At 46.1% G+C, this 25873-nt stretch overlaps 1 protein-coding gene across 1 annotated transcript; it reads left to right on the forward strand.

Annotated features, from left to right (window-relative positions):
* Nucleotides 1–3243: 3243 nt before the first annotated feature.
* On the forward strand, nucleotides 3244–12478 carry CUNH2orf40 (chromosome unknown C2orf40 homolog). The gene is made up of 4 exons (XM_006102996.3): nucleotides 3244–3383; nucleotides 7131–7178; nucleotides 9663–9820; nucleotides 12089–12478. Exons 1-4 carry the CDS (start codon nucleotides 3305–3307, stop codon nucleotides 12245–12247), a joined length of 444 nt encoding a protein of 147 aa, XP_006103058.1. The 5' UTR covers nucleotides 3244–3304; the 3' UTR covers nucleotides 12248–12478.
* Nucleotides 12479–25873: the final 13395 nt, after the last annotated feature.

The following is a 25873-nucleotide window of genomic DNA, read 5'->3' on the forward strand; positions in this document are numbered from 1 at the left end:
CTCCCCAAGGCTGACCAGGTCAGAGTCCCAGCGAGTGTGGCCCAGGAATGGGCTTTACCCAGCGCCTTGGGGTTTTTAGATGAAGTTTGAGAAACACTGGCAGATAGAAGGGCCAACGTTAGCAGAGGGAGAAAGGAGAGCCATGCACCTCACAAATGTAACTGACTGGGAACAAAGGGCTTGTCACAGTGCCCAGGTGTCTAGCGTTTTATAAGTAAATGCTGGTGAACAAATAAACCAATGGAAGGAACTTTCACAGGCTGTGAAGGCTGAGCGAGTGCCTCCTGCCACATCCCACTCCCTGCTAATTGAGACCTGGGGGCTCACATCACACCTCATACTAATGGGGGCAGCAGTGGCCACTGGGGCCTGGTCGCAGTCACCTTCCTCCTGGGGCTCCTCTATGTTTGCGTGGGAGAGAGGCAGGAAAGTCCCTCTGAGCAGGATCCAAGTCAAACCAGGGGCCCGTCATGAATGGAAATGGCTGGAAGACAAATGACAGGTAGTGCGTGTGCTCTGTGCATGTTATTGGTGGTGTGTAAGGCAGACAAGAATACTGGAGCCGAAAACATTCCACTCTGGAATAATGTCCAGGCAAAGGGCGACCAGTGAGCTTTTTGAGAAATAGCTGTGGATTGAACAAACTGAATTGGTAAGTCGACCCAGTCATAAATCTTACACTTTAAAAATATATATTTTTATTGATTTCAGAGAGGAAGGGAGAGGGAGAGAGAGATAGAAACATCAATGATGAGAATCATCAAATGGCTGCCTCTTGCACACCCCACACTGGGGATCAAGCCCGCAAGCCAGGCATGTGCCCTGACGGGGAATCGAACCGTGACCTCCTGGTTCATAGGTCGACACTCAACCACTGAGCCACGCCAGCCAGGCAATCTTACACTTTTTAACCCTTCTTTTTCATTAATTAGTGTCTTCCTATTGGTAACCATAATCTTTATTTTATGAGGGTGTCTTTTAAGATAATGAAAATAAAATACCAATAAAACATTTTTAAAAGAGGGTTGTGCCAACGACACTATTATGTTACAGTGCATAGGGGGTGGGAGGGCCTGGGAGGGGACAGGGACTCCTGGAATGTGGATAATGCTGTTTCCTGATCATTATGCCGTGTGTTTGATCTCCGCGTTTTTCTGTATGATATTTCAGTAAAAACCGTGTGTGATGAAGCTGTGTCTCTTATTGGTCCCGCTGTAGGGTGTGAGATGTGTCACTTACCCCGGAAACTTTCTTGTTTTGCAAGTAAACATCGAAGCTCCTGTGCTTACCAATAGACTTAGCTTCAAAATGAGGACTTAGCCTCGCTCGGTGCACTGTCCCGGCCATGCCTGCCTGTCACTGTTCTTCCTGTGAAAGATGCTGTCCCCCCTCCCCCCAACCCCCGTCCCCGGGATCTGCTGGAGCAGCTTGGAGCTGGGGAGGATGAGCTCACCTCCAGCCCTCCGTGGGGAGAAGAAGCCGGGCTGGTCCTCACGAAAGGTTCTGATTGGCAATTCTTTTAAAACAATTTTCTGTAGGCCCTTGATTTGTCTTACCAATTCACTCATGAAGCAGTAATCAAAGCGTTTTTATATGGCCCATTAAAAACTAGGATTCAATATTACTTTGTCTTCAAATCCCGTATGAGCTGATCAAAGAGAGGTATAAAGCCCCCTCCCTGCCCCCGTTGGGCTCTGAATTAACAAAAACTAACATTGCCGCTGCATTTTCAAGGGTATCTGGGGGGATGGGCAGAGGGCATACTCTGTGGGCTGCTCCCGACGATGGAAGAGGAAAACCAGGCAGGGAGGAGGCTGCTGTCCTCTGGCTCCACGAACTCAATTCCGATCAGATTCTGGTTAAGAGACACGTTTTTAAATGTTATATGAGAAGCAAGTTCTGGTGGGGACTTGACGCAAAGGGGGGTGGTCTCCACAGGACAAATAAGAGATTATAATTCACATCTTCACTGCATGTTCGACACCAACCCAAACGGAATTTCAACCTTCTGTTTGCTTTGATTTTCTTCCTAATAATGGATTTCTTGTCCTTGGGCAAAAATACGTACATTGCGTTCTCTGGTTGGGTTTTGTTTTTTTTTGTTTGTTTGTTTTTTCTTAATCTGACCCCTACCCCAGAGTTTCTCCAAGGGCTTATAAGATTCTCCCCACAATTATCTTTCTGTTTCTCTCTGGAAACCAGAGCAGCCCAAGTTCTTGCGGTTCTGTCAGACCCACTTCCCACCTTTCCTTCACCTACCACCGTATGTCCTTTCTCACTTAGTAGTAACACACTCTTCCCGGCCGCCTGCAAGGAGGCCAGTTACCTGGTGGACATGAGCACGTAGCCCTGGAAGGTGCGGAAAGCCAGCGAGAGCAAAATGCAGAGACCATCACCTGAGTTCGGGGCAGATCCTAGAGCAGCGGTCGCCAGCCTTTCAGACCTCAGGGGCCATGGGTTGGCGACCGCTGTCCTAGAGGGAAGGGCCCTACAGGTAGTTTCAACATTGCCGCCTTCATGTGGGCAGGCCTTGGGGGCGAAGTAGTGAGGCCCAGGTCAGCTGGGGCAAGTGTGCCTCGTTTCCTTCACCCCTGGGGTCCCCGTAGCTACTATCTGCACAGGCCTGGCTGGCCTTCCTGTAATGTCCCTGTGCGTGGGTCACCGAGCACACAGTGGGCACTTCTTCTGCGGGACACCTACAGCTCACCCGGGCCCTGGATTCTGAAAGGCCTTCTATCCAGCGGCCGGGGGTGCGATGTTTTCCTGGATGGCAGCTCTGGACTCAGACTGTGGAGTCTTTCAAAAGTATCCCAAACACAGCACTGCCAAAGGCATCTTTACGTGCCAGCTTGGGAATTAAGGAAATTCCAGAGCCTTTTCCTAAGCCAACAGTGTGGAGTGAGCAGCCAGCACAGCAGCCAGCCCCAGGCTGGGCGAGAGGGACAGAGGGGAGAGGGGGACCAGGGATGGGAGAGGGGGGCCTGGGAGGGGAGAGGGGGGCCTGGGAGGGGAGAGGGGGACCTGGGCCGGAGTCCGCAATCCACCTCCCATCCTTCCCGGGGATCCTCGCCCACCCCCCTGCGCCCTGCCAGGTCCTCTGTGGCGCCTGCATCCTAAACATCCCGGCCAGAGAGCCGGGCTCAGAGCTGCTGTTCAGCCCGCCCGCCCGCCCGCCCGCTGGCTCCGCGCCTCAGTCGGGTCCCTCCCCACAAGGAAGCAGGTCGCGCCCGCCCTCCTGGCCTCAGCTCTCCGGCCAGTCCTCCCGCAGCCAGCCCAGCGCGTCCCTCCTGCCCACGGGTGCAGCATGGCCTCCTCCTTGGTGCGGCCCGCCATCCTGGCCACCACCACGCTGGCGCTGTTCCTGCTGCTGTGCCTGGGCCCAAGTAAGTGGGGCGATGCCAGGGCGCAGGGGAGGGAGACGGCGCGGAGTGGGGGCATAGGCACCCATTTTGAGTCTGAGCGAGGGCGAGAGGGTGATGGGGAGGTCGGGCTTTGCACTCCCACAGTTGCAAGTGGTGGTTTGGGCAGGCCAGCAGAGTACCAGGGTCAAGGGCAGAGCCTCAGACCTGTGATGACCTCGGGGGACAAGGCGGGTGAGCCGTCCTGGGAGGGACAAGCAGTGTTTCAGGACTAAGGCGATGGGAAGGGTCCCTGGAAGCTTGAGTCAATGGGACGGTGCGCCTTCTCCAGACTGAGCTGGCCCCACCTCGCATGCAGGGGACGGGCTCTCAAAGGAGAACTGCTTCGCCCTTCCTGCTTCATGGAGCCCTCGGCGAATGGGTTGAGAATTCCCAATGAAATGCTCTCTATAAAATGTGCACTTGCACACATACTCCCCGAATGGAGCAATCTGGTGGGTGTGCAGACATCCGGACCCTGGGGGCCGCAGACCCCACCCTAAGAAAGGCAGTCTGGAATAGGACGTGTTGTCTGGACACCCTGCCTTCCCTGTGCCCCTGTGGCTCACTGGTGGCCTCCTGCCGCTCACAGCTGAGCGAGGCAGGCGCAGTGAGCGTCTCTTGCTAAGGAGCTGGAAGGTGTGGGCCACTTGCCTAAGACCCGAGACTGGTGCTTTTCCCACTGCAGAGCAGCTGGGCACTGTGTGCTGGAAAGGGAAGACCTGGGAGGCTCACTTCTGCATTTTACTCACTCAGAGCAGGTGAGGAAACCAAGTTCCCGGGGCTGGGGAGGGCGGGGGGAGGCGTGCAGGTTGGAGCTGGGGGCCTGTTCAAGTGGGGAGGGCGGCTGCAGCTCCATATGGCACCCTCGGGGGAGGCAGACCAATAATTCCCTTTACATCATTGATCTGCCTCGTGCCCTTTGTTCCTCCGGTTTTAAGAAGCACATCCCAGCAAAGAGGGTGAGCACTGACTGTAAGCCATTCACTCCTCCCCAGGGCTTGTATTTTACTTCATCACACCAACAACACAGTGAGGGATTCGGTGAACACTACAGCAACATCATTGAGCTGCAATGGGAACTTTCTTATGACATAAAATGAAAATCTTTGTATCTATGTAGAGTCCCCTAGGTGGCTCTTGTGTCACTCAAAAATATTTAATAGAAAAAAATGATCATCGCCCCTCTTGATTAGTGAATTGATCAAAGGGACAACTTGCAATTCTGAACCTGCTGGGAGATCGATGCCAGGTCACTAGGTTTCATAAATGCAGAAGTGCCAGTTATCACAGCCTAGAACTAGGAACTGAGAATGTTGGGGTAAAAAAACAAAACATCTATACACAGAAAATAAACATGGTCATTCACTTGTTCTTTGTTTTTTTTCTTCAAACGAAGTTAGTGTGGGGTCCGTAGTAATTGGCACAGTGGCGACACTGACAATTCATAACTCAGCGATAGCCCACGCTTCTCAGCTGCATTGCTGAGGAGTGGGGAGACTTCGAGTCTGGAGCAGTGGTGACACATTTGCTGCGAGAAATTGCAGCCTCCTGGCAAATGCTTAAGCCTCGTGTCTATTTCAATATCAGACGGCATTTCATTCATTAATTGCTCAGCGCTTTTACGGCAAGCATCGGAGGGACTTAATTCCGTATGAGTTGTTGGAGATTGACAAATGTTAAGATAGTAATGGATGCTAATGTCACTGCCCAGGAACACACCTGTCTGCTTTAGGAAATGTTTTCATTGATTTCTTCATTTAAAAGTAGCAAATGAAGACGGGTGACTTCATTTAAAAGTCATCCGTCTATGGCAGCCTCCTCAAGTGCTCATCTGTGCTTATTTCTGCTCAGCAACTCGTGATGTGACCTAGACCAATGTTGCATGGCTGTCCAGCTGTTGGGAACCTTACTTCATGTCCTAATTTACGGCCCCGTGGCCCCTCAGAGCCATAGCTTTCCTCCCAGAAGTTCTATTTCTCTAGGACAGTGAAACATCCACATTTTTGTACTGTTTCTCATGTAACACATGTTTGCCCTCATCCTCTCTCCTCTGACAACTCCGGGTTTCTGTGCTCTTCTGAAAGTCACCTGTTCTGAGTAGAGGGCTGGAGCGATCAGAGTAGGGACAGAACAGACCGGACAACTGCTTCCTTTCTGCAGATGCTACCCAGTTATTAACGCAGCCTACCGTTGCAATTACTTCTTAAACAGTCAGTCACTGTAGACCTACGCGCACATAGACAGTGAAAGCCACTGGGTCCTTCCATAGGCTGCTGCGAATTGGCTACTGCCTGAGCCCGCTGCCCACAGACCCCGCCTCCTATGGAAGATGCCGGGCAACACCACCCGCACCCCCAGGCCTTCAGTGTGGTCTCTAGAGATTCTTCCAACCGGCTCCCCCGCTGGCACACCTACTCTAGAGGCAGTTGGGTATCACTAAGTTCAAATGCTTGAGGGGCTAATAGGAGTGGCTGTTTGGGGACCAGGGGTATCGAGTGACGTGGGCCCAGAGGTGTTCAAATTCAAATTTTGTAAACATTGGGCATGCCAGTAGAACACACCTGCAGGAAAAGCGCAGCTGTGGGCAGCCGGTGTGTGACCTTCCCCACAAAGGTGTTTCCCCCTCACCTACCGAGTAAATTCTTTAAGCAGGGGTTGGTTCTTCGTCTCATTTGGGTCCCAGACACTTCTGAGAGTCTGGAAAAGCTATGGCTTCTTTTCCCAGAAAACTGTACCCTTGCAGATAGAAGCACGGCCTTGGGGCCCGTCCATGGAGAGGGAGGCTACGTACCTGCCCAGAGAGGGAGACTAAGTACCCACCTCCAGGCCTGTCTCCGTCCTGGGACCAAACTAGCTCCTTACACCTGAAGGCACTCGGCTCCCTCCTTTGAGGCTGGCTTCCCCAGGGGCTGTTTCCCTTCAGAGGCCAAGCCGTCTACTTACCTGTGCACTTAGGGACCAGAGGCGCTGACGGGTCCCCACACGTGGAGGGTGTCTGTCAGGCCAGACATGTTGTTTTCCATTGAAATGATTGGGCTGATCAGAAACATGTTTACAGGCGAATGACAGTCAGAGCAAGTGGTGCAAGTAGTGCCTGATTCTGAGGTGACCAGGACATGCTACGAAACTGGGCAGGACTGTGAGAGAGCAAAGGCATGGGCGTGTGGCAGCTTAGCTCCCATTTCTGCTGCCGGTCCTCTGACAGCCCTTCTCTGCATTGTCTCCTCTTCTTGTGAGGACACCGGTCTCGGGGTGTAAAGCTCGCCCTAGATTCAGTGTGATAGCACCTCGAGAGCTCTACTCATGTCTGCAAACACCCTATTTCCAGATGAGTTCAGTTCAGAGGGTTCAGGTGCCGGTGAATTTGGGGTGGGGGACACTTCCACCCACTGTACCATGAAGAGAGAAAGTCTGCAGGAAGGGACCTAGGACAGGTGGCAGGCCCTCATAATAAGACGTAATGGCTGAAAGAACAAGGTCACTTTTCCAGGGACTAGCTCGTGTCATAACGCCCTTGGTCAGCCACGGCCATTGCCTCTAGTCTGGGCCATGGGCAGCTGAACTGCTTTTTCTGCACAACAGGGAACACCACGAGCCTAAAACAGTCATACAATCAAGTTGCCAAATCAAGATCGGCGCATGTAGCGGGTTTTTCCAACTGATTTTGCATTTGAGGAGTTAAAGAGAACGGTGCCACACTGAACCTGACCTCTGTTTCCATTCCTTCAGGTGCCACAGGTGGAAATACACTCAAGCTGATGCTTCAGAAGCGGGAAGGTAAATACACCCCATGTGGGTAAGGGTTGCATTCTCCGCGGGATTAAAATGCAATGGCCACGCCCAACGTGCTCACCTGAGTGTCATGTCTGGGCACTCAGAAGTGTTTGGTCCTTAAGAGGTTAGCAGGCCCGAAGAGGTCCTGGGGGCGTGTGGTGTGATATTTTATTAGCTAAGTATTTTTGCCAGGAGCTGTTTGAAGGCTGTTTTTCTGAAAGCTGTCAGTGTGGACTCAGAAGGAAAAGGGACCGTGCTGCAGTGTGAATTGCTGCTATTTCTGTTGGGACCCTGGACCCGTCAGAGCACATTGTAGAGCCCAGCAAAGCTCAGCTGGTGGATGCCTACGTATTGTACAGTCCAGTTAGCTACTGGCAGGAGGCTCAAACCAAAAGCTTCTTCTTACTCACACCTGGTGAGAAGCACTGCTGAGCGAATGTGGACAGCAGCCAAGTGCAACCGAGCAGCCCGGGCCCTGCCGCCATCCCGCGGCCATTGGGCCAGTGCCGTGGTCTTGTGAAGGCCAGCTCCCTCTTGGACTTTTCATCTCACCTGTAAAACTAACTGCTCCTTAGAAATTAAGAAGTGTGACCACATTTCTGATGTGAACATTTTATCACTTATTCCTTTTTCTAAAAAATATATTTTTATTGATTTCAGAGAGGAAGGGAGAGGGAGAGAGAGACAGAAACATCAATGATGAGAGAGAATCATTGATTGGCTGCCTACTGCACACCCTCTACTGGGGATTGAGCCCGCAAACCAGGCATGTGCCCTGACCCTTGAGTCCACAGGCCAACATTCTATCCACTGAGCCAAACGGGCTAGGACCACTTGTTCTTTTTTTAAATTTATCTTTATTGTTGAAAGTATTACAGATGTCCCCCTTCCTCTCCTCCATTGACCCCCTCCATCTCGCCCCTGTCCCTTCCCCAGGCCTTCACCACATTATTGCCTGTGCCCATAGGCTATGCATATACGCATACAAGGTCTTTGTTAATCTCTTCCTGCCCCCTTCTCCGCCCCTTCTCTCTGAAATATGTCAGTCTGTTCCATGCTTCCATGTCTCTGGATCCACTCAGTTCATCAGTTTATTTTTTTACTTAGATTCCACATATGAATGAGATCATGTGATACTTGTCTTTCTCTGACTGGCTTATTTCACTTAGCATGATACTCCCCAGGTCCTTCCATGATGTCTCAAAGGGTAAGAGCTCCTTCTTTTTTACTGCTGCATGGTATCCCATGGTGCAAATGTACCACAGCTTCTTTATCCACTCGTCTACTGATGGGCACTAGCGCTGCTTCCAGATCTTGTCTATTGGAAATAACTTCTTGTTTCTGAGTTAGTGGGGACTCTAGAAGGTTCAAGTCGCCTCCAGCACTCACCCTCGGGGATCCCCTCTCAGGATCGGAGCTCCTGGGCATCTTTCCCAGCATTCCCAGCTGCTCTGGTGGCCTGGGTCTCTCTAGTGTTGGAGACGCCTCAGAGAGCTTCCTCCCCAGGCTGGACACCCAGCCCTGTCCCAAGGACAACCCGGTGGCAGGTCTCACAGGGCCAACCCACAGAGGTGGGGCTGGAGAGGAAACCGCCAGAATGGCCACAAGTCCTGGGTGTAGATCCTCAACTTTTATTCATTGCAAACCAAGACATACACATGCAGCGCCTGCTGCGTACAAAACAGTGTGACAGGCCCCGAGGGAAAAGACATGGACGAGAGTGAAAAACACCCCCTGGTGTTTGTCCACGTGACAAGGAGCACAGAGGGCACCCACTCCCGTTCCCCTTGCAGCCCTCATGCCGGCCCGGGGACGCGGGCGCTCAGGCCCGCGGTGTGGGAGGGACAGGCCCAACTGGACAGCAGGGCAGACCCGTGCAGAGCTCCCCCGCACACCTGCCAAGGTGGTGCCTTCTAAACAGCCGAGGCCCTGCAAAAAGACGGGAGGAAGCATGGCCCAGCCAGCACCAAGACCCTCCCAACTCAGCCGGCTGCCAGGAGGCCCGAGGTGGTGCCCAGGGTGGCACTGTGTATCCTAGCAATCTGCCGTGAGCGCCAGCCAGACCACGAGGCTGGGCCGGGTCCGGCCCCTCAGGCTCATCACTCGGTCCTTTCCACTCCCCAGTGTCTTAGGCGAGCCCGGTGCTCGCTGGTCTGCGTGCACAGTGCGTATGCGCCAGATACCCCGTGTCTCCCCAGTGCGGAGCCCGGCCGCAGGCCCGCCTCTGCGTGAGGCCTGGCCCCAGCCTGGTGAGAGGCTGCAGAGAGTGGGCGGCCTTTCATCCCCACCCCAGGCCTGAGAAGGTGGAGGCCAGCCCACACCCTGTTACGTGATTGTTCCCAAACAGGAGCGCGTACTAACCCCACCTACGCGGGAAGCTGAGCCAGCACCGTCTCCCCGGGGGCACTGGTGGGGTGTATAAAAGTGATCCCCCCAATAAGAAAAGAAGTCATCTCTCCACATTGGGGCGGGTCTCACTCATTTCAGCGTCTGCTCCAAAGAAAGCCGACGTGGCTGTGGACGAGAGCAAAGCTAAAAGCTTCCTGGGCAGCCTGAAGCGCCAGCGACGGCAGCTGTGGGACCGGACCCGGCCGGAGGTCCAGCAGTGGTACCAGCAGTTCCTCTACATGGGCTTCGATGAGGCGGTGGGTATTCGCTCCTGCGGGCCTGGCTTCCTGCAGGGCAGTGGTGGGGGTGGGGGCCAGGGTGGGGATGGGGGTGTAATAGCTGGGGGAGACAGGGCACAGAAATTTAGGCTCCATTATTCACTCCAGAAGTACACCCCCCCACCCTCCCCACCCGCCCGCCAAGACCATCCAGGCATCGGTTACGGGTTACGTGACCAAGGCTATGAGGACAGCAGCTGGAATTTTCCATCACTGTGGGTCCAAGTGGGAAGCCAAATTCCAGAGAAGACACCGCCCAACCTGGCTGGAACTTAGATTCAGCAAGAGTAGGATTTTCCTGGGGCAGTTTTAACGGCTCTGCCTGGGTGTCCTTAAAATAGCTCACAACCTCCCCAAAACATGTTCAGCTTTACCTCAAAAAATGTCAGAGACGCCCGGATCAATGGAGAGACCCATGAGGACAATGGAAGGGGATGCAACTTTCCTTTAAAGAGAGAGGGGTCTGCAAATGTTTTGGGGAGAATTTGTCAGCGCATTAGCCAGAAAAGATGGTTCAGTTCATGTGCCCAGGTAGGGAGAGTGGACACATTCCCCAAGTTACAGAAAAACACGTTCATAATCAAGCACTCCCAGCTGGGGCCAGGGCCAGGTAAGACCGCGGATGGAGGTGGGGTAGTGCTGCACAGAGCTCTTCAGTGGCGTCCAGGGCTGTGCCGGGCTAGTGCGGAGAGCTCTCAGCTCGCCACCCTGGCCAGGGAGCACTCAGCTCGCCACCCCGGCCAGGGAGCACTCAGCCTACCACCCAGGCCAGGGAGCACTCAGCCCGCCACCCCAGCCAGGGAGCACTCAGCCCGCCACCCAGGCCAGGGAGCACTCAGCCCGCCACCCAGGCCAGGGAGCTCTCAGCCCGCCACCCAGGCCAGGGAGCTCTCAGCTCGCCACCCAGGCCAGGGAGCACTCAGCCCGCCACCCAGGCCAGGGTGCACTCAGCCCGCCACCCAGGCCAGGGAGCTCTCAGCTCGCCACCCAGGCCAGGGAGCACTCAGCCCGCCACCCAGGCCAGGGTGCACTCAGCCCGCCACCCAGGCCAGGGAGCACTCAGCCCACCACCCAGGCCAGGGAGCACTCAGCCAACCACCCGGGCAGAGAGCGAGGGAGGGCAGCATCTCCAACAGGGCAGATGGAAGTGTTTTTCCAAATGGACTCAGGATTCATATTGTGAATCAAGGGTGTATACAAAATACTGCAATAGGTGAAAACAAACTCTTTAGAGACATCAGTTTTTGAATTAAATTTATTAGGAAACAAAACTAAAATAAACAAATGGGACTACATCAAACTAAAATGCTTCTGCATAGCAAAAGAAACCATCAACAAAATAAAAGTCAATCAACTCGATGGTAGAATATATTTGCAAACAATAACTCTGATATGTGGCTAATATCCAAAATGTATAGAGAACTCATATAATCTAAGAACAATAAAACAAACAATCCGACTATAAAATCAGCCGGGCACCTAAAGAGACCATTTTTAATGGCTGCATAAAATGCAAGCCTGTAGCCATACCATAATTTCTTTCTCATTCCCAACCATTGGACATATCAGTTGTTCCCCAATTATCTTTTTGATACTCAAATATAATTTTTTGTTGCGCAAATAGCTAAACACTTATAGCTAAACTCTGTGCCAGAAACTAGTCTGGTTCTTGTGTGAATTAACTACTTAACATTCACAACAACCTAAAAAGCCGGTGCTATTATTGGCAGCTTTGTGTGAGTTTGTTTCTCACTTAGTATTGCCGTCTGCGCAGGGCAGTTACTGGGCAAGGACAGAATTACATCCAAGGGTCGTAAGGACTGCCAAACGGCATGTTCCTGTAAGTCATGTGCGAGGGACCAGTTTTCTCACACCTGCAGCAGCATCTGTTAGTCTCACTGAAAACTTCAAATGTTTTACTTATTTGATAGATGAAAAGGCTGTATCATCTTCCAGCACTTGGCATTTCCTTGATGACCAGTATTTGCAGTTCATAAAAATGGGTATTAAGAGTTCAACATGGGGGAATGGCTAAAATAATGTCTGATGACAAAATCACAATAAAGGAGGATCCTATAAGATTCTAATAACAAGACTAGAGGCACAGCAATGCTCCAACACGGACTCATTCTCAGCGAGGTGGTAACCATGGAAGAGAAACCACCGCAGAGAAAGCCCGGGGTGAGATGTGGCCAGGGTTGTGTGTCCTTAAACCCGCTCTCCATCACGTTCTTTTTTCTTCGCCAGAAATTTGAAGATGATGTCACCTATTGGCTAAACAGAAACCGGAACGGACACGACTACTATGATTACCACCACCGTCACTACGATGAAGATGCCGCCATTGGCCCCCGGAGCCCCGACAGCTTTCGGCACGGAGCCAGCGTCAATTACGACGACTACTAACCATGGTCCCGCCTGACCGGTGCCAGGAGGGTCCCTCTCCTCTTCCTAACCTGGCACAGGCGGCCTCTGCTGTGCTTTGTTTCAGTTGCTCTTTTCTGCCCACTTTCTGTGACCAGAAAGGAAGAGTTCAAACAAGGAGTATACATGCCTTTTTATATAGCTTATGCAAGTGCCTAAACATGCATTTCTATAAAAACAGCAATAAAAGCATTTTGTTTGTTAAAAAGAAAAGTCTCAGAATGCATTTGGATGACAGTTAAGCTGGCCGCAGTTTCACCACCGGATGTTTGCAAAGTTGAGCGTCATCTGAGAGGCCCCTCTCTGTTCTCCCAGTGGAACCTTCCAAGGACTGACCGCCCCCAGCCACCCTGGGACGCAGCAGGGGTCTTCCTTTTGTTAAAATTCAGCCACATTGAGTGCAGGATATAAATCCAGCAAGGAAGTTTAGTTGAGCATTATTTCCGGTTACAGGGCTGGGCGTTCTGGGTTCCAGTCCCCGCGCCAGAGCTGCGCCTGTTCAGTGTCACCGTCCATGAAATGAAGAGTAAGAGGGAAAGCCCTGAAGTCTGGTGGATTTCAGAGCCTCCCTATCTTTAAAAAATTAAACCCTGCCCAATGACTTCAAGAAAGATTTAAGAGTATACTTCGCACTGAGAAGAAGTGGTGTCAGGGAGGGGAGAGGGGATGAGGAAGGTGGGAAGGAGATGGGAGGCCTGTGAAGGCCACGGGGCATTACTGGGAGGAGGCATCTGGTCACAGCCTCCAGGTCTGCAGAGCTGTGGTGTGGGGGTGGGGCACGGGTGAGAGGGTCCACTCAGAATGGCTCTTATACTTCTGTGGGTTGCAGACCCAGCTGACCGTCTAATGCAGCGATTTTCAGCCTTTTTCATCTCATGGCACCCCTAAACTAATTATTAAAATTCTGCTGCACACCAAAAAATATTTTTTGTTGCTCTGACAAAAAAAAAGTATAATTTTTATTTATTCACGCCAAAAGGCTATTGTTGTGTTGGCTGATGGCTGTTGTCACTTTTTTTTTTTTTTTTTTTTTTTTTTTTTTTTTTACAATCTAAGGGAAAAGAGGTCAAGGCCCCTAACTAAATAGTATTGCATGTTTTAAAAAGTCTTGTGGCACACCTTTTGACAATCTGAAACTAGCTGTCCCAATGGAAGCTTGTTTGTTCTTCCTCAGAAAAATGATACATAATTTTGCATATAGTCTCCGAAACACATCCCCGTAGGGAATCATGGGTAACAAAACCCCTAGGCTAGTAGGAAGCACTAGCTCAGGAGAGCAGTGTTTGTGGACAATAAAAACAACTGCACATCGGTAATTTCATTTCTTCCTTTGGAGTCCTTACAACTTTTAAAAATTAATGGCAGGATGCACATAATATAAAATCTGCCATTTTAACCATTTTCAGGGGATAGTTTGGCAGCACTTAGAGTCACAGTTTGTGCACCATCATCACCATCCATTTCCAGAAATTTCCATCTTCCCAAACTGAAACTGTCCCATTAAATACTACTCCCCTCCCTGCTCCCCTCACCCCTGGAACCTGCCATTCTACTTTCCGTCTTTATGAATTTGACTATTCTAGGTGCCTCATATAAGTGGACTCTGTAGGGATGTAAAAAAGGCCTTTCTTTTTCTTTGCTGTGGCCTTTCACAATTTATGAGAAGCACCTGGTAATTAAACCCCAAGATTGTTAGCTCCTCTGGTTCAAACAGGTTCTCTGTTCATAGTGCAAGACAAGATAAGCTACTCTCAAGGCTACATTCTTGCATATCCTCCTCCCTGCTGTTTTTAGATCTCAGGGATAGTTAATACAATGTTCCCTTCCTCCCACCCCCTTCAAATAGGCCTCTTTTGAACTCTTCATAACTTTTGCTCTAAGCATGTTTTACAGGCTTGGGGGGAAATACTGATAAGACACCTCCCTAGGACATCTGCCCAGACTGTCTCCTGAAGAAGTAACAAACTACAATCCCCCTGATGGCTGCTCAATTTCAGACCCCACATCCCCCTCCCTTCCTTGTCACCTAGGAACAGCAGCCACAGATTTAAAAGGGGGAGCTGCTTTTGTTCTTTGCCCTTGTATTGATTATCAATGCCCTGGCCCTTTCCCTTCAGGGAAAGTAAAATAAACTTTCTCTCTGCATCCATCTCTTCTTTTAGTTGTGAATTCTTGCACTGCTTGCATTACTGGCCAAAACCCTAACAGAATCATACAGTGTTTGTCCTTTTGTGACTGGTTTATTTCACCTGGCATAATGTCCTCAAGGTTCATTCGTGTTGTATCAGGTGACAGGATTTCCTTCCTTTTTAGGGCTGAATAATGTTCAATTGCTGTATGGGCCACATTTTGTTTATCCATCCATCTGTTGATGGACACTTGGATTGCTTTCACCTTTTAGCTCTTGTGAATAAAGCTGCTATGAAAGTGATGTGAAACTATCTCTGTGTGTTCTTGCTTTCAATCTTTTGGGTATATGCTCAGAAGAGGAATTATTGTTCATAAGGTAATTGTTTAATTTTTTTGAGGAACCTCTACACATGTTTTCCACAGCGGCTGCACTTTTTTATATTCTCATCCTTAAAACCTCTGCTTCTTCTTTTTGGCCACTACTAGGCTGGCTCAAACCTCCAGGCAATGTTAAAAAGGAGGGAGAAGGGATGATAGAGAGGATATCTCTGCTTCATTCCTAATCTTAAAGGGAGTGCTTTCCATGGCTCACTATAAACTGTGTTTGCTGGATATTTTTGTAGATGTCTCTACAAAAGTTCAATTAAGGAAATTTCTATTCTTTTAAAACTATGCTAATAAATTTTTAATGTCATATATGAATGTTGAATTTTATATTCTTTATCTTTACAATAATATAACTTTTCCTTTTTAATCTGTAATTAATATGGTAAATTCTATTAATATAATTCTAATATTAATCTACTGAATGCCTGGAATACACCTAACTTGATCATAATTTTTCCATTCATTGTTGGTTCTGGTTGGGTAGTATTCATTCAGAATTTCTGCATCCATGTTAATGAGTGGGGTTTTTTCCCATTCTCTGTGTAAGAATGGAATCATCTGTTTTCCAAATGATTAGCAGCATTCAGATAAAGCCATTTGAGTGTGGTGCTTTCTTCATGACAAACGGTCTGACTATTTATTGCATTTCTTTTACAGTTAAAGGATTGCTTTAATTTTGTCTTTCTCCTTGATCTGTTTTTGAAAAGTTCTATCTTTCTACATCATCATCCATTTTTCAATGTTTTGAAGTGTGAGAATTGTTCTTAATATCCTCTTATATGTTTTTCTCTGTAGCATCTGTGGTAAAGTTCTCTCTTTTTTATTCCATTTTATTTATTTTTTTAAAAATGAATTTTATCTTTTCCATCATGCAGTTTTTGCTTTGCTGATGTCTTCTTTATGTGTTTCTCTATTTCCTGAATTTCTGTTCTTTTAATTTCCTTGCCTCTGCATCTATGGGTCTTTAATATTAGCCCTTAGTTCCATTTTGAGCCTTAGAGTATTTAATACTCTAAGTACCCTTCTAAGTAGCATATCCCAAAAGTTGGATGTGATAAAAGATTCTAATTTCAATTATAATTTCTCCTTTGACCCATGAGTTGATTATACGTATTATTAAATTTCAAGTGAATTGCATTTTAAAAATTATCTTATTGGCTTTGTTTTCTAGCTTAATTGCATTTTAGATAAAGACAATGCGGTCAGTCAGATCCAAATCCTTTGAGTATACACCGAGGTCGGCCAGCTTCATGTCCATGTGGGTGTTGCCTTGGTCAGTGTTCCATGTGCACTTGAAAGAAATATGTCGTTTCCAGACATCAGATGTAGTCAAGTCCATCAGCTCAAGTTCCATAGTTACACTTCTCTCATTTTCTATTTTCTTTCTTTTGAGGGATCCGTTTGATCTGATTAGCGTGTGATCTATTGGTAAGTGTTAAAAGCTGGTGGATTTCACAAGTTTTTCCTTTAATCCTGTCAGCCTGGCTTTATATGCTATAGGCAAATTCAGTAGATACACATAAATTTAGAATTGATATGTCTTCCCAGTGAATGGAATCATTTATCATTATGCAACAAATTTCCTTATTTCTATAATGCTTTTTGCCTGAATTCTCCTGACATGCCTTCTTTTGATTACTACTTGCCTGGTCTATCTTTTCCATAATTTGGCTTTTATCTTTCTGTGTGTTTGTTTCTTCAATTACAGTGAACAGCATTATTATATTAGTTTTAGGTGTACCACCCATTGATTAAACATTACATAACTTAGTAAATGATCATCCTGATAAATCTCACACTCATCTACACCATACATAGTTATTACAACATTATTGATTATATTCCCTAAGCTGTAGTTTACATTACATTCCCATAACTATTCTGTAACTATGTATTGGTACTTCTTAATCCCTCACCTTTTTCACCCATCCCCAACCCCCCTCCTATCTGGCAACAGTCAAAATGTTCTCTATCTATGGATCTGTTTCTGCCCTGCTTGTTCATTTTGTTTTTTTAGATTCAACTAGAGAGAACTAATTTATAGAGAGCTTTCTTTTGTGCTTTTAAGATTCTCTCTTTGTCTTTAACATTTTTGATATGTATTTATTGCCATTTTTTTGTTCATATATTTTTCTTCTCTTTTTTTCTTCTTAACATTTCATATAATAATGGTTTGGTGGTGATGAACTCCTTTAGCTTTTTCTTCTGAGAATCTCTTTATATGTCCTGTGATTATAAATGATAGCTTTGCTGGATAGAGTAATCTTGGTTGTAGGTCCTTGCTTTTCATCACTTTGAATATGTCTTGCCACTCTCTTCCAGCCTGCAAAGTTTCTGTTGAGAAATCAGCTGACAGTCTTATGAGAGCTTCCTTTAGGTAACTAACTGCTTTTCTTTTGTGCTTTTAAGATTCTCTCTCTGTCTTTAACGTTTTGGGTTTTACTTATGATGGGTCTTGGTGAGGGACTCTTCGGGCTCATCTTGTTTGGGACTCTCTGCACTTCTGGACTTGTATGTCAATTTCCTTCACCAGGTTAAAGAAATTTTCTTACATTATTTTTTCAAATAGGTTTTTAATTTCTTGCTTTCTCTCTTCTTCCTTCCATACCCCCATGACATGAATGTTGGTAAGCTTGAAGTTGTCCCAGAGGCTCCTTGCACTATCCTCATTTTTTAAATTCTTTTTTTTTCTTTCTGCTGTTATGATTGGGTGTTTTTGGCTTCCTTATCTTTCCAATCTCTGATTTGATCCTCTGCTTCATCTACTCCACTGTTGATTCCCTGTGATGTATTCTTCATTTCGTTAGGATATTCTTCATTTCTGACTGGTTCTTTTTTACGTTTTCTTGTTCTGTTTTTATGTTTCCTATCTCTTTGTTGAAATTCTCTCTAAGCTCATCTACTCATCTCCTAAGTTCATTGAGCATCCTTATAACCAGTGTTTTAAACTCTATGTCTAGTTGCTCGCTTGTCTCCATTTTGTTTAATTGTTTTTCTGGAGTTTTGTTCTGTTCTTTCATTTGGACATGTTTCATTGTCTCCTCATTTTGGCAGTGTCTCTGTGTTTGTTTCTATGAATTAGGTACAGCCGCTACATCTCCTGGACTTGGTAGAGTGTCTCTATGTAGTAGATGTCTGTAGGGTCCAGTGGCACAGCCTCCCCTATCACCCAAGTTGGGCACTCAAGGTGCACCACCTCATGTGAGCTGTGTCCACCCTCCTGTTATAGTTGAACCTTGATGGTTGTTGGCACGTCAATGGGAAGGATTTACCCACCAGGCCAATCAGCTGCAAGGACTGGCTGTTACCACCATGGATGATCAGCTGTGCAGGGGCCCACAGAGCAGGACTTACTGCAGGGTGGCTCTGGTGCCTGCTGAGTCTGCCCCTTGAGTGTATCACTTGTGGAGGTGGTTGGCTGGTAGTGCTTTGACAGTCTGAAACTGTCCACTTGGTACGTTGGCTCTAAGACCTTTCAGTAGGGACAGGCCAAGGTCCTCCACCACCTGTGTTCTGCCTGGGGCCACCCAGCATGAACTACAAAGCAATGTACAGATGTCTGCTACTTGTGCTGGACTGGAAGGTGCTCAGGTGAGGCCAAACCGTGAACCAAGACTGGCTGCTGCTAATGCTGGGCCTAGGGCCACTTAGCAAGAGGTATAGGGCATACTGAGGCCAGGTGTTTCTTGTTTGAGAAATTTTAGGAAAATATGAAGCATGAAACAAGAGAGGCCATTCATATAGAAAAGCCACTGGAAACAGCTTGGGTGGTTCCACAAGTTGGGTGGAGCAGAGTCTCAGGGACTCACCAGGATGGGGTGAGCAGTGTGAGCCAGGTTTATGGGAACTCAGATATGGTATCTACCTGCAGGCTCTGAGGGCTAAAGGCTCATCAAAGGCAAAATAGCCTCTGTGTCTGGGAGAAAGCTGCTCATCCCTATCTTGCCCTGATGCTAGAGAATTCAGTTCCTCTACCTATGTCCCTGGTTCCTTTCAAGCTGCTGCCCCAGTGCTGAAGCTCTGAGGGAGTGAGTCCTAGTAAGTTCATGTGCCAGCCCTTTAAGAGGAACTACCTGGGACTCCAGCAGTCTCCATCTCACTCAGCATCTATCCCTGCTGGTTTTTACAGCCAGAAATTAAGGGGACTTCTCTTTCTGGCATTGAAACCCTGGACTGGGGATCCCGGTGTGGGGCTGGGATTTCTTGCTCCTCAGAGGATACCTCTGCAGCCAAGATATCCCTTCCAATTTTTATCTGCCACACATGGGTATGGGACTAGCCCATTCCACATATCTGCCCCTACTACCTGTCTCAATGTGGCCTCTTCTCCAATTCCCTAGTTGTAGGACTTCTGTTTAGCTAGATTTTAGGTGGTTCTGAAAGATGGTTGTTCTGTAGGTTAGTTGTTATTTTGATATAGTTGCGGGAAGAGGAGAGTACCATGTTTACCTATGTGCCATCTTGATCCAACTCTTCTCTGTGTTCTTTGGGTGTGTCTTTTGTAGAATACACAGCTAAAATTTGTTGTGCTTGTTTTCAAAATATAGTATGACTGCTCTGGCCAGTTGGCTCAGTTGGTTGGAGCATCACCCTGTACACCAAAAGGTTGTGGGTTTGATTCTCAGTCAGGGCACATAGTTAGATTGAGGGTTCCATCCCTAGTTGGGGGCACATACAGGAGGCAACTGATTGATGTTTCTCTCACATATGTTTCTCTCTCTCTCTCTCTCTCTCTCTCTCTCTCTCTCTCTCTCTCCCTCCCTCTTCCTTTCTCTCTAAAATCAATAAAAACATATCATCAGCTCATTAGCATTCTGTCATAGCATTCTGTCATAGTGGCCAGCAGGACCGGAGTGAGGGAGACAAAGTGAATGAGTGGAGGGTGAGTATACGGACATGCGTGTGTGTGTGTGGAGGGGGGAGGGGTGCTGGGGGCTACAATCTGATCACACAAGGGAGTCTTGAGGGTAGGCAGTTTAGTTTCTCCTGGCCAAAGAACCACTGCTATCTCCATAGCCACTCCCCGGGTGCAGCTCTAGCTTGGAGACCACGCCATCTTGAAGGGCTTACAAGGTCCTCCTTGGGAGGAGGCTGTGGGGAACGGCACCAGCTAGGCACCCAGCCTCTCTGCCACCTGACTCACTGCAGCCAGGACCCAAACCCAAGCACAAAACCAGTATTACATGAAATTGTGAAGGGTATTCTTTAAGAAGAAGAAGAGGGAGAAGGAGAAGGAGAAGGAGAAGGAGAAGGAGAAGGAGAAGGAGAAGGAGGAGAAGGAGAAGGGGAAGGGGAAGGGGAAGGGGAATGGGAAGGGGAAGGGGAAGAGGAAATGGAAGGGAAAGGGAAAGGAAAAGGGGAAGGGGGAAAGGAGGGTAAGGGAAGGAGAAGGAGAAGGAGAAGAAAAAGGAAATATAAACAATAAAATGGCAACAAATATATATCAACAATTGAATCTAAAAATCAAAATAAAGGAACAAGAAATCTAATGAATAAAATAAACTGGTGAATAAAACAGAATCAGAGGCATGGAAGCATGGAACAGACTGATGAATCTCAGAGGGAAGTGGGGAAGGGAGGCTGGAAGAGATTAACCAAAGACCTTACCTATGGACACAGACAGTATGATGGTGAAGTCATGGGGTGGGGTGGGAACTGGGTGGAGGGGGACAAATATCACATGATCTCACTTATTTGTGCAATCTAATGAACAAAATTGACTGACCAACAAAATAAGACCCAAAGCATGAAGGCATAGAACAGATTGACATACTTAGATGTGGGGGCAGGGGACAAGGAGAGAGAAACCAAAGAACTTATATACTTATATGTACAGCCCATGGACATGGACAATAGGGTGGGCAAGGGGAGTAGGGGCTGTACAGAGGGGTGTTAAAGGGGGGAAATGGGAGATGTCTGTAATACTGTCAACTGTAAAAAAATAAAAAAAAACATTCTTGGGTGAGGATTAAAAAAATACACACACACACACACTTGTCAGATTTACTTGTGACAACTTTTACCAGTTGGGGTAAAATGTGTGGAAACCTTACCTCCTTTCACCCTCCACCATTTATAATACAGTTGTCTTCTTATATTTCCTTTACATTGAAAATCATGAGTGTTTTAATGTTTGCCTCAACCATCAAATATAATTTAGAAAACTTAAGAAAAACCAATTACATTTGCTCATATTTTTGCTCTTTCCATGTTCCTTCTTCCTTCCTGACCTTCCGAGTTTATATCTCTTACAGATTCTTTTTGTCTAGAGAGTTTTACTTTACTCACTCTTTTCGGATAGGTCTTCTGGTGAAAACTTCTCATAATTTTCCTTCATAGGAGAATGACTTGATTTTCTCTCCATTTCAGAAGGATACTGTCACTGCATATAGAATTCCTTTCAGTCTCTGAAAAATGTGCCACTGAGTTCTGGCCTCCATGGTTTCTGATGAGAAGCTTGTTGCCATTCTCACTGCTTTGCCCCTAAAGGAAATGTTTCGTTTCCCTCTTGCTGCTTTAGAGACTTTTTGCCCTTTGCTTTAGTTTTCAGTGTGACTATGCTATGCCTTGGTATGGTTTTCTTTGGGTTTACCTACTTGGTGTTCACTTAGCCTTTTGAATCTGGCTTATGTTGTTTTGTCAAATTTAGAAAATTGTCGCCCCTTTTCTTATATTTTTTTCAGCTCCACTCGGGACTCTCTCCTCACTCGGGACTCCAATGACATGACAGATGTTTTTTATTTTTTTTCATTTTTTGCTATAGTTCCACCTATCGCTAAAGTTTTCATTTTCTTTTTCAGTCTATGTTCTCTCTGTTGATTAAGCTGGGTAATTTTTATTGCTTTATCTTCAAGTTCATGGATTCTTTCTTTTGTCCTCTCCACTCTTGTTAAATTCATCCACAGTGCTTTTTATTTTGGTGCACATTAGAATTTCGGGGTGCTGGCTTCTCCAGCTCCAAGTCTGGGATATCTGAAGCAAAAAGAAAGCCCAGGAAACTCACCACTTGTATGAGTTTGCTAGAGCTGCCATAACAAAATACTACAGACTATCTTGCCTAAATAACTGAAAATATTGTCTCATAGTTCCAGAGGCTAAAAGACCAAGGTCTAGGTGTCGATAGGTGAGGCCTCTCTCTGTGGCTTGCAGATGGCTACCTTTTACCAGTAGCTGTGTCCTTACATGGTTTTTGCTCTTCACATCCACATGAATGTTGTCTAAATTTCTTCCTTATAAGTCAGATTGTACTAGGACCTACTCTAAATACCTCATTTTAAACTTTAATAACCTCTTTTTTTCCCATTCCAATTTTTTTCAATTACAACTTACATTCAATATTATTTTGTATTAGTTTCAGGTGTACAGCATGGTAGTTAGATAATCATATACTTTACAATGGATTCCCCGATATTTGTAGTACCCAACTGGCACCATACAGTTACTACAATATTATCGACTATATTTCCTATACTGTACTTTTCATCCCATGACTACTTTGTAACTACAAATCTGTACTTCTCAATCCCTTCTCTTTTTTCACCCAGCCTCCCACACCTCTCCCCTCTGTCAACCATCAGTCTGTTCTGTGTTTATGACTGTTCCTGTTTTGTTTGCTTATATTGTTCTTTAGATTCTACATATAAGTGAAGTCATATGGTATTAGTCTTTCTCTGACTGACGTACTTCACTTAGTATAATACCCATGGTAGGATTCCATACTTTTTATTTGGGCGGAGTAATATTCCATTGTATATATGTACTACTGCTTTTTTTATCCATTCACCTACTGATGGACACTTGAGGTGCTCCCTTATCTTGGCTATTATAAATGTCTCAATGAACATAGGGGTGCACATTTTCTTTTGAATTAGGGTTTTGGATTTCTTCTGATATATTTACAGAAATGGAATCACTGTCATAAGGCAGTTCCATTAAAAAATATATTATCTTTATTGATTTCAGAGAGGGAGAGATAGGAACATAAATGATGAGAGAGAATCATTGATTGGCTGCCTCCTGAATGTCTCCTACTGGGGATAAGCCCACAACCCAGGCATGTGCCCTTGACCAGAATCAAACCTGAGACCCTTCAGTCCGCAGGCTGACACTCTATCCACTGAGCCAAACCAGCTAGGGCGGCAGTTCCATTTTTAATTTTTTGAGATATTTCCATAACTGTTTTCCACCGTGGCTGCACCAGTCTTCATTCTCACTAACAGTGCAAGAGGATTCCCTATTCTCCACATCCTTGCCAACACTTGTTGTTTTATCTTTACTTTAAAAATGTCTTTATTGATTTCAGAAAGGAAGAGAGAGAGCTAGAAACATCAATAATGAGAGAGGATCATAGACCAGCTGCCTCCTGCATGTCCCACACTGGGGATCTAGCCCGCAACCTGGACATGTGCCCTGACCAGGAATCAAAACGTGACCTCATAGGTCAAGGCTTAACCATTGAGCCATGCTGGCTGGGCTGTTGTTTTATTGATGATAGCCATTCTGACAGGTGTGAGGTGATATCTCATTGTGGTTTTAATTTGCATTTCTCTGATAGTGATGTTGAGCATCTCTTCAATGTCTATTGGCCATCTGTATATCTTCTTTGGAGATGTGTCTATTTAGGTCCTCTGTACATTTTTAAATATGATTGTTTTGTTGTTGTTGAGTTGTATGAGTACCTTATAAATCTTGGATATTAACCCCTTATCAGATGTGTCATTAGCGATTATCTTCCCCCATTTAGAAAATTGTCTTTCCCTTTGTTGGTTTCTTTTGCTGTGCAAAACCTTTGTAGTTCAATACAGTCCCATTTATTTTGTTCTCATTCCCCTTGCCTAAGGAACTGTATCAGAAACAATACTACTAAAGAGAGATGTCAAAGATTTTATTGCCTATGTTTTCTCCTAATTGTATGGTTTCCAGTCTTACATTTAAGTCTTTAATCCATTTTAAGTTTATTGCTTATGGTGTAAGAAGGTAGTCGTTTTTGCATGGATCTGTCCAACTTTTCTCTATTTCTGTTCCATTGATCTGTATGTTTTTATGTCAGTACCATGCTGTTTTGATTATTAAGGCCTTATAGTATTAGTTTGGTATCAGGTAACATGATTCCTCCAACTTTGTTCTTCTTTCTCAAGATTACTGTGGCTATTCAGGATCTCTTGTGGTTCCAAATACATTTTTGGATTATTTGTTCTAGTTCTGTGAAATATGTCTGGTATTTTGATAGGAATTGCATTGAATCTATAGATTGCTTTGGGTAGTGTGTACATTTTAACAATATTAATTCTTCCTTTCCATAAGCATAGTATATGCTTCAATTTCGTTGTATCTTCTACAATTTCTTTCTTTGGTGTCTTACAATTTTCCAAGTACAGGTATTTTACCATTTTGGTCAAATTTTTTTTTCTAGGTGTGTGTGTGTGTTTTATTTATTTATGTTTAATGCAATTGTAAATGGGATTGTTTCCAGTTTCCTTTTTGGACAGTGCATAAAAATGCAATAGGTTTTTGATATTTATTTTGTATCCTGCTACTTTACTGAATCCATTTATCAGTCCTAGTAATTTTTTTTGTGTGTGTGTGGAATCTTCAGGGTTCTCTATATACAATATCATGTCATCTGCGAATAATGAGTTTTACTTCTTCCTTTCCAATTTGGATGCCTTTTATTTCTTCTTGTAACTTAATAACCTCTTTAAATGTCCTACCTCCAAATATGACTAATTTCTGAGGTTCTAAGGATTAGGAGTCCAACATGTGAATTTTGGGGAGAATACCAGTTAGTCCATAACACCACTAGATCCTTCCTTGGATCCTAAGGTCCCAGATGGTCTTCTTTTTTTCTACCTACTTTCAGAGTCTCCTTATGCTTGTTTTATATTTAACTAGAGGCCCTTTGCACGAAAATTTGTCTAAGAGTAGGCCTTCCTTCCCCCGGCTGTCGGCACCAGCTTCCCTCTGGCACCTGGGACCCAGGCTGGCTTCCCTCCGGCTCCGGCTCCATCAGGAAGGACATCTGGAATGACATCCGGTCTAATTAGCATACTACCCTTTTATTATTATAGGTGTCCAGAACTTTACATTGTACTTGGTGGGAAAAAATAGCAAAACTATGTCCACTTCATTTTCTTGAAAACAGAAGTCTCTTCCTTGCATTTTTATTTTAATTTCTTTAAAAATTGACCTCCCATGATTGGTAAATGGGAGTCAGTTATTTGACATTTGCATGCTGGGTCTTTGTACCATCACATTCGTTTTACTTAAAATAAAATGTATAAAAATTACAGAAACACCAAATTTAAAATATACTAAACAGTAAGAGTTTTAAAAAACATTAAGGTTCTTGAACAAACCCATTAACCAACTGGTAAGGATCTTGGGAACTCATCACTCAGTCATATTTGCTAAAAAGCAGAACAAACGAAAAAAATTAGTAACTCTTCTTAGATACACCGAGAAGTGAGGTTAAAAGGCAAACTTCTTTCCCTCAAATTGGGAAGACTGACAGGCAAATACAGAGAATCACAACTCACTGGATTAGCAACCTCCATGTGATCGAGTGCCAGGGTCCGAAAATCTGAAGTATAACTGACGAATTGTGGGAGGCTTAGTGTGGCCAAGTCCGAGTTTAAAAATCCAGGGGGAGCCAGTCAAAGGGGGACCCCAAAATTTTGAGCTTCACCTCCAGGAGTTCAACTGGGTTCTCATAGTGAAGAGCGGAGAAAAATCTCGTTGCTTCTGGCATCAGGAAGGGAAAAGGAGCTACTTTGAACTGCATCAGAGCACTTGGTTCTTTATAGCAAGGCTGCCCTAGGACAGTGGTCGGCAAATTCATTAGTCAACAGAGCCAAATATCAACAGTACAACGATTGAAATTTCTTTTGAGAGCCAAATTTTTTAAACTTAAACTACACAGGTAGGTTCATTGTTATTAACTTACTTAGGGTACTCCTAAGGCTTAGGAAGAGCCACACTCAAGGGGCCAAAGAGCCGCGAGTGGTTCGCGAGCCACAGTTTGCCGACACGGCCCTAGGAGAAACTAGTTCATCAATCTAACCTGCTGGATTTATATCAGAGCCTACGACTTAA

This window comes from Myotis lucifugus, unplaced genomic scaffold, assembly GCF_000147115.1.
Source record: "Myotis lucifugus unplaced genomic scaffold, Myoluc2.0 scaffold_453, whole genome shotgun sequence".
In the NCBI taxonomy this organism is placed as follows: domain Eukaryota; kingdom Metazoa; phylum Chordata; class Mammalia; order Chiroptera; family Vespertilionidae; genus Myotis; species Myotis lucifugus.

Coding starts and splice junctions, on each gene's coding strand:
- CUNH2orf40 (XM_006102996.3), top strand. CDS start 3,305: ATGGCCTCCTCCTTGGTGCGGCCCGCCATCCTGGCCACCACCACGCTG. Junction 7,179..9,662: donor GATGCTTCAGAAGCGGGAAG/GTAAATACACCC, acceptor CACTCATTTCAG/CGTCTGCTCCAAAGAAAGCC. Junction 9,821..12,088: donor ACATGGGCTTCGATGAGGCG/GTGGGTATTCGC, acceptor TTTCTTCGCCAG/AAATTTGAAGATGATGTCAC.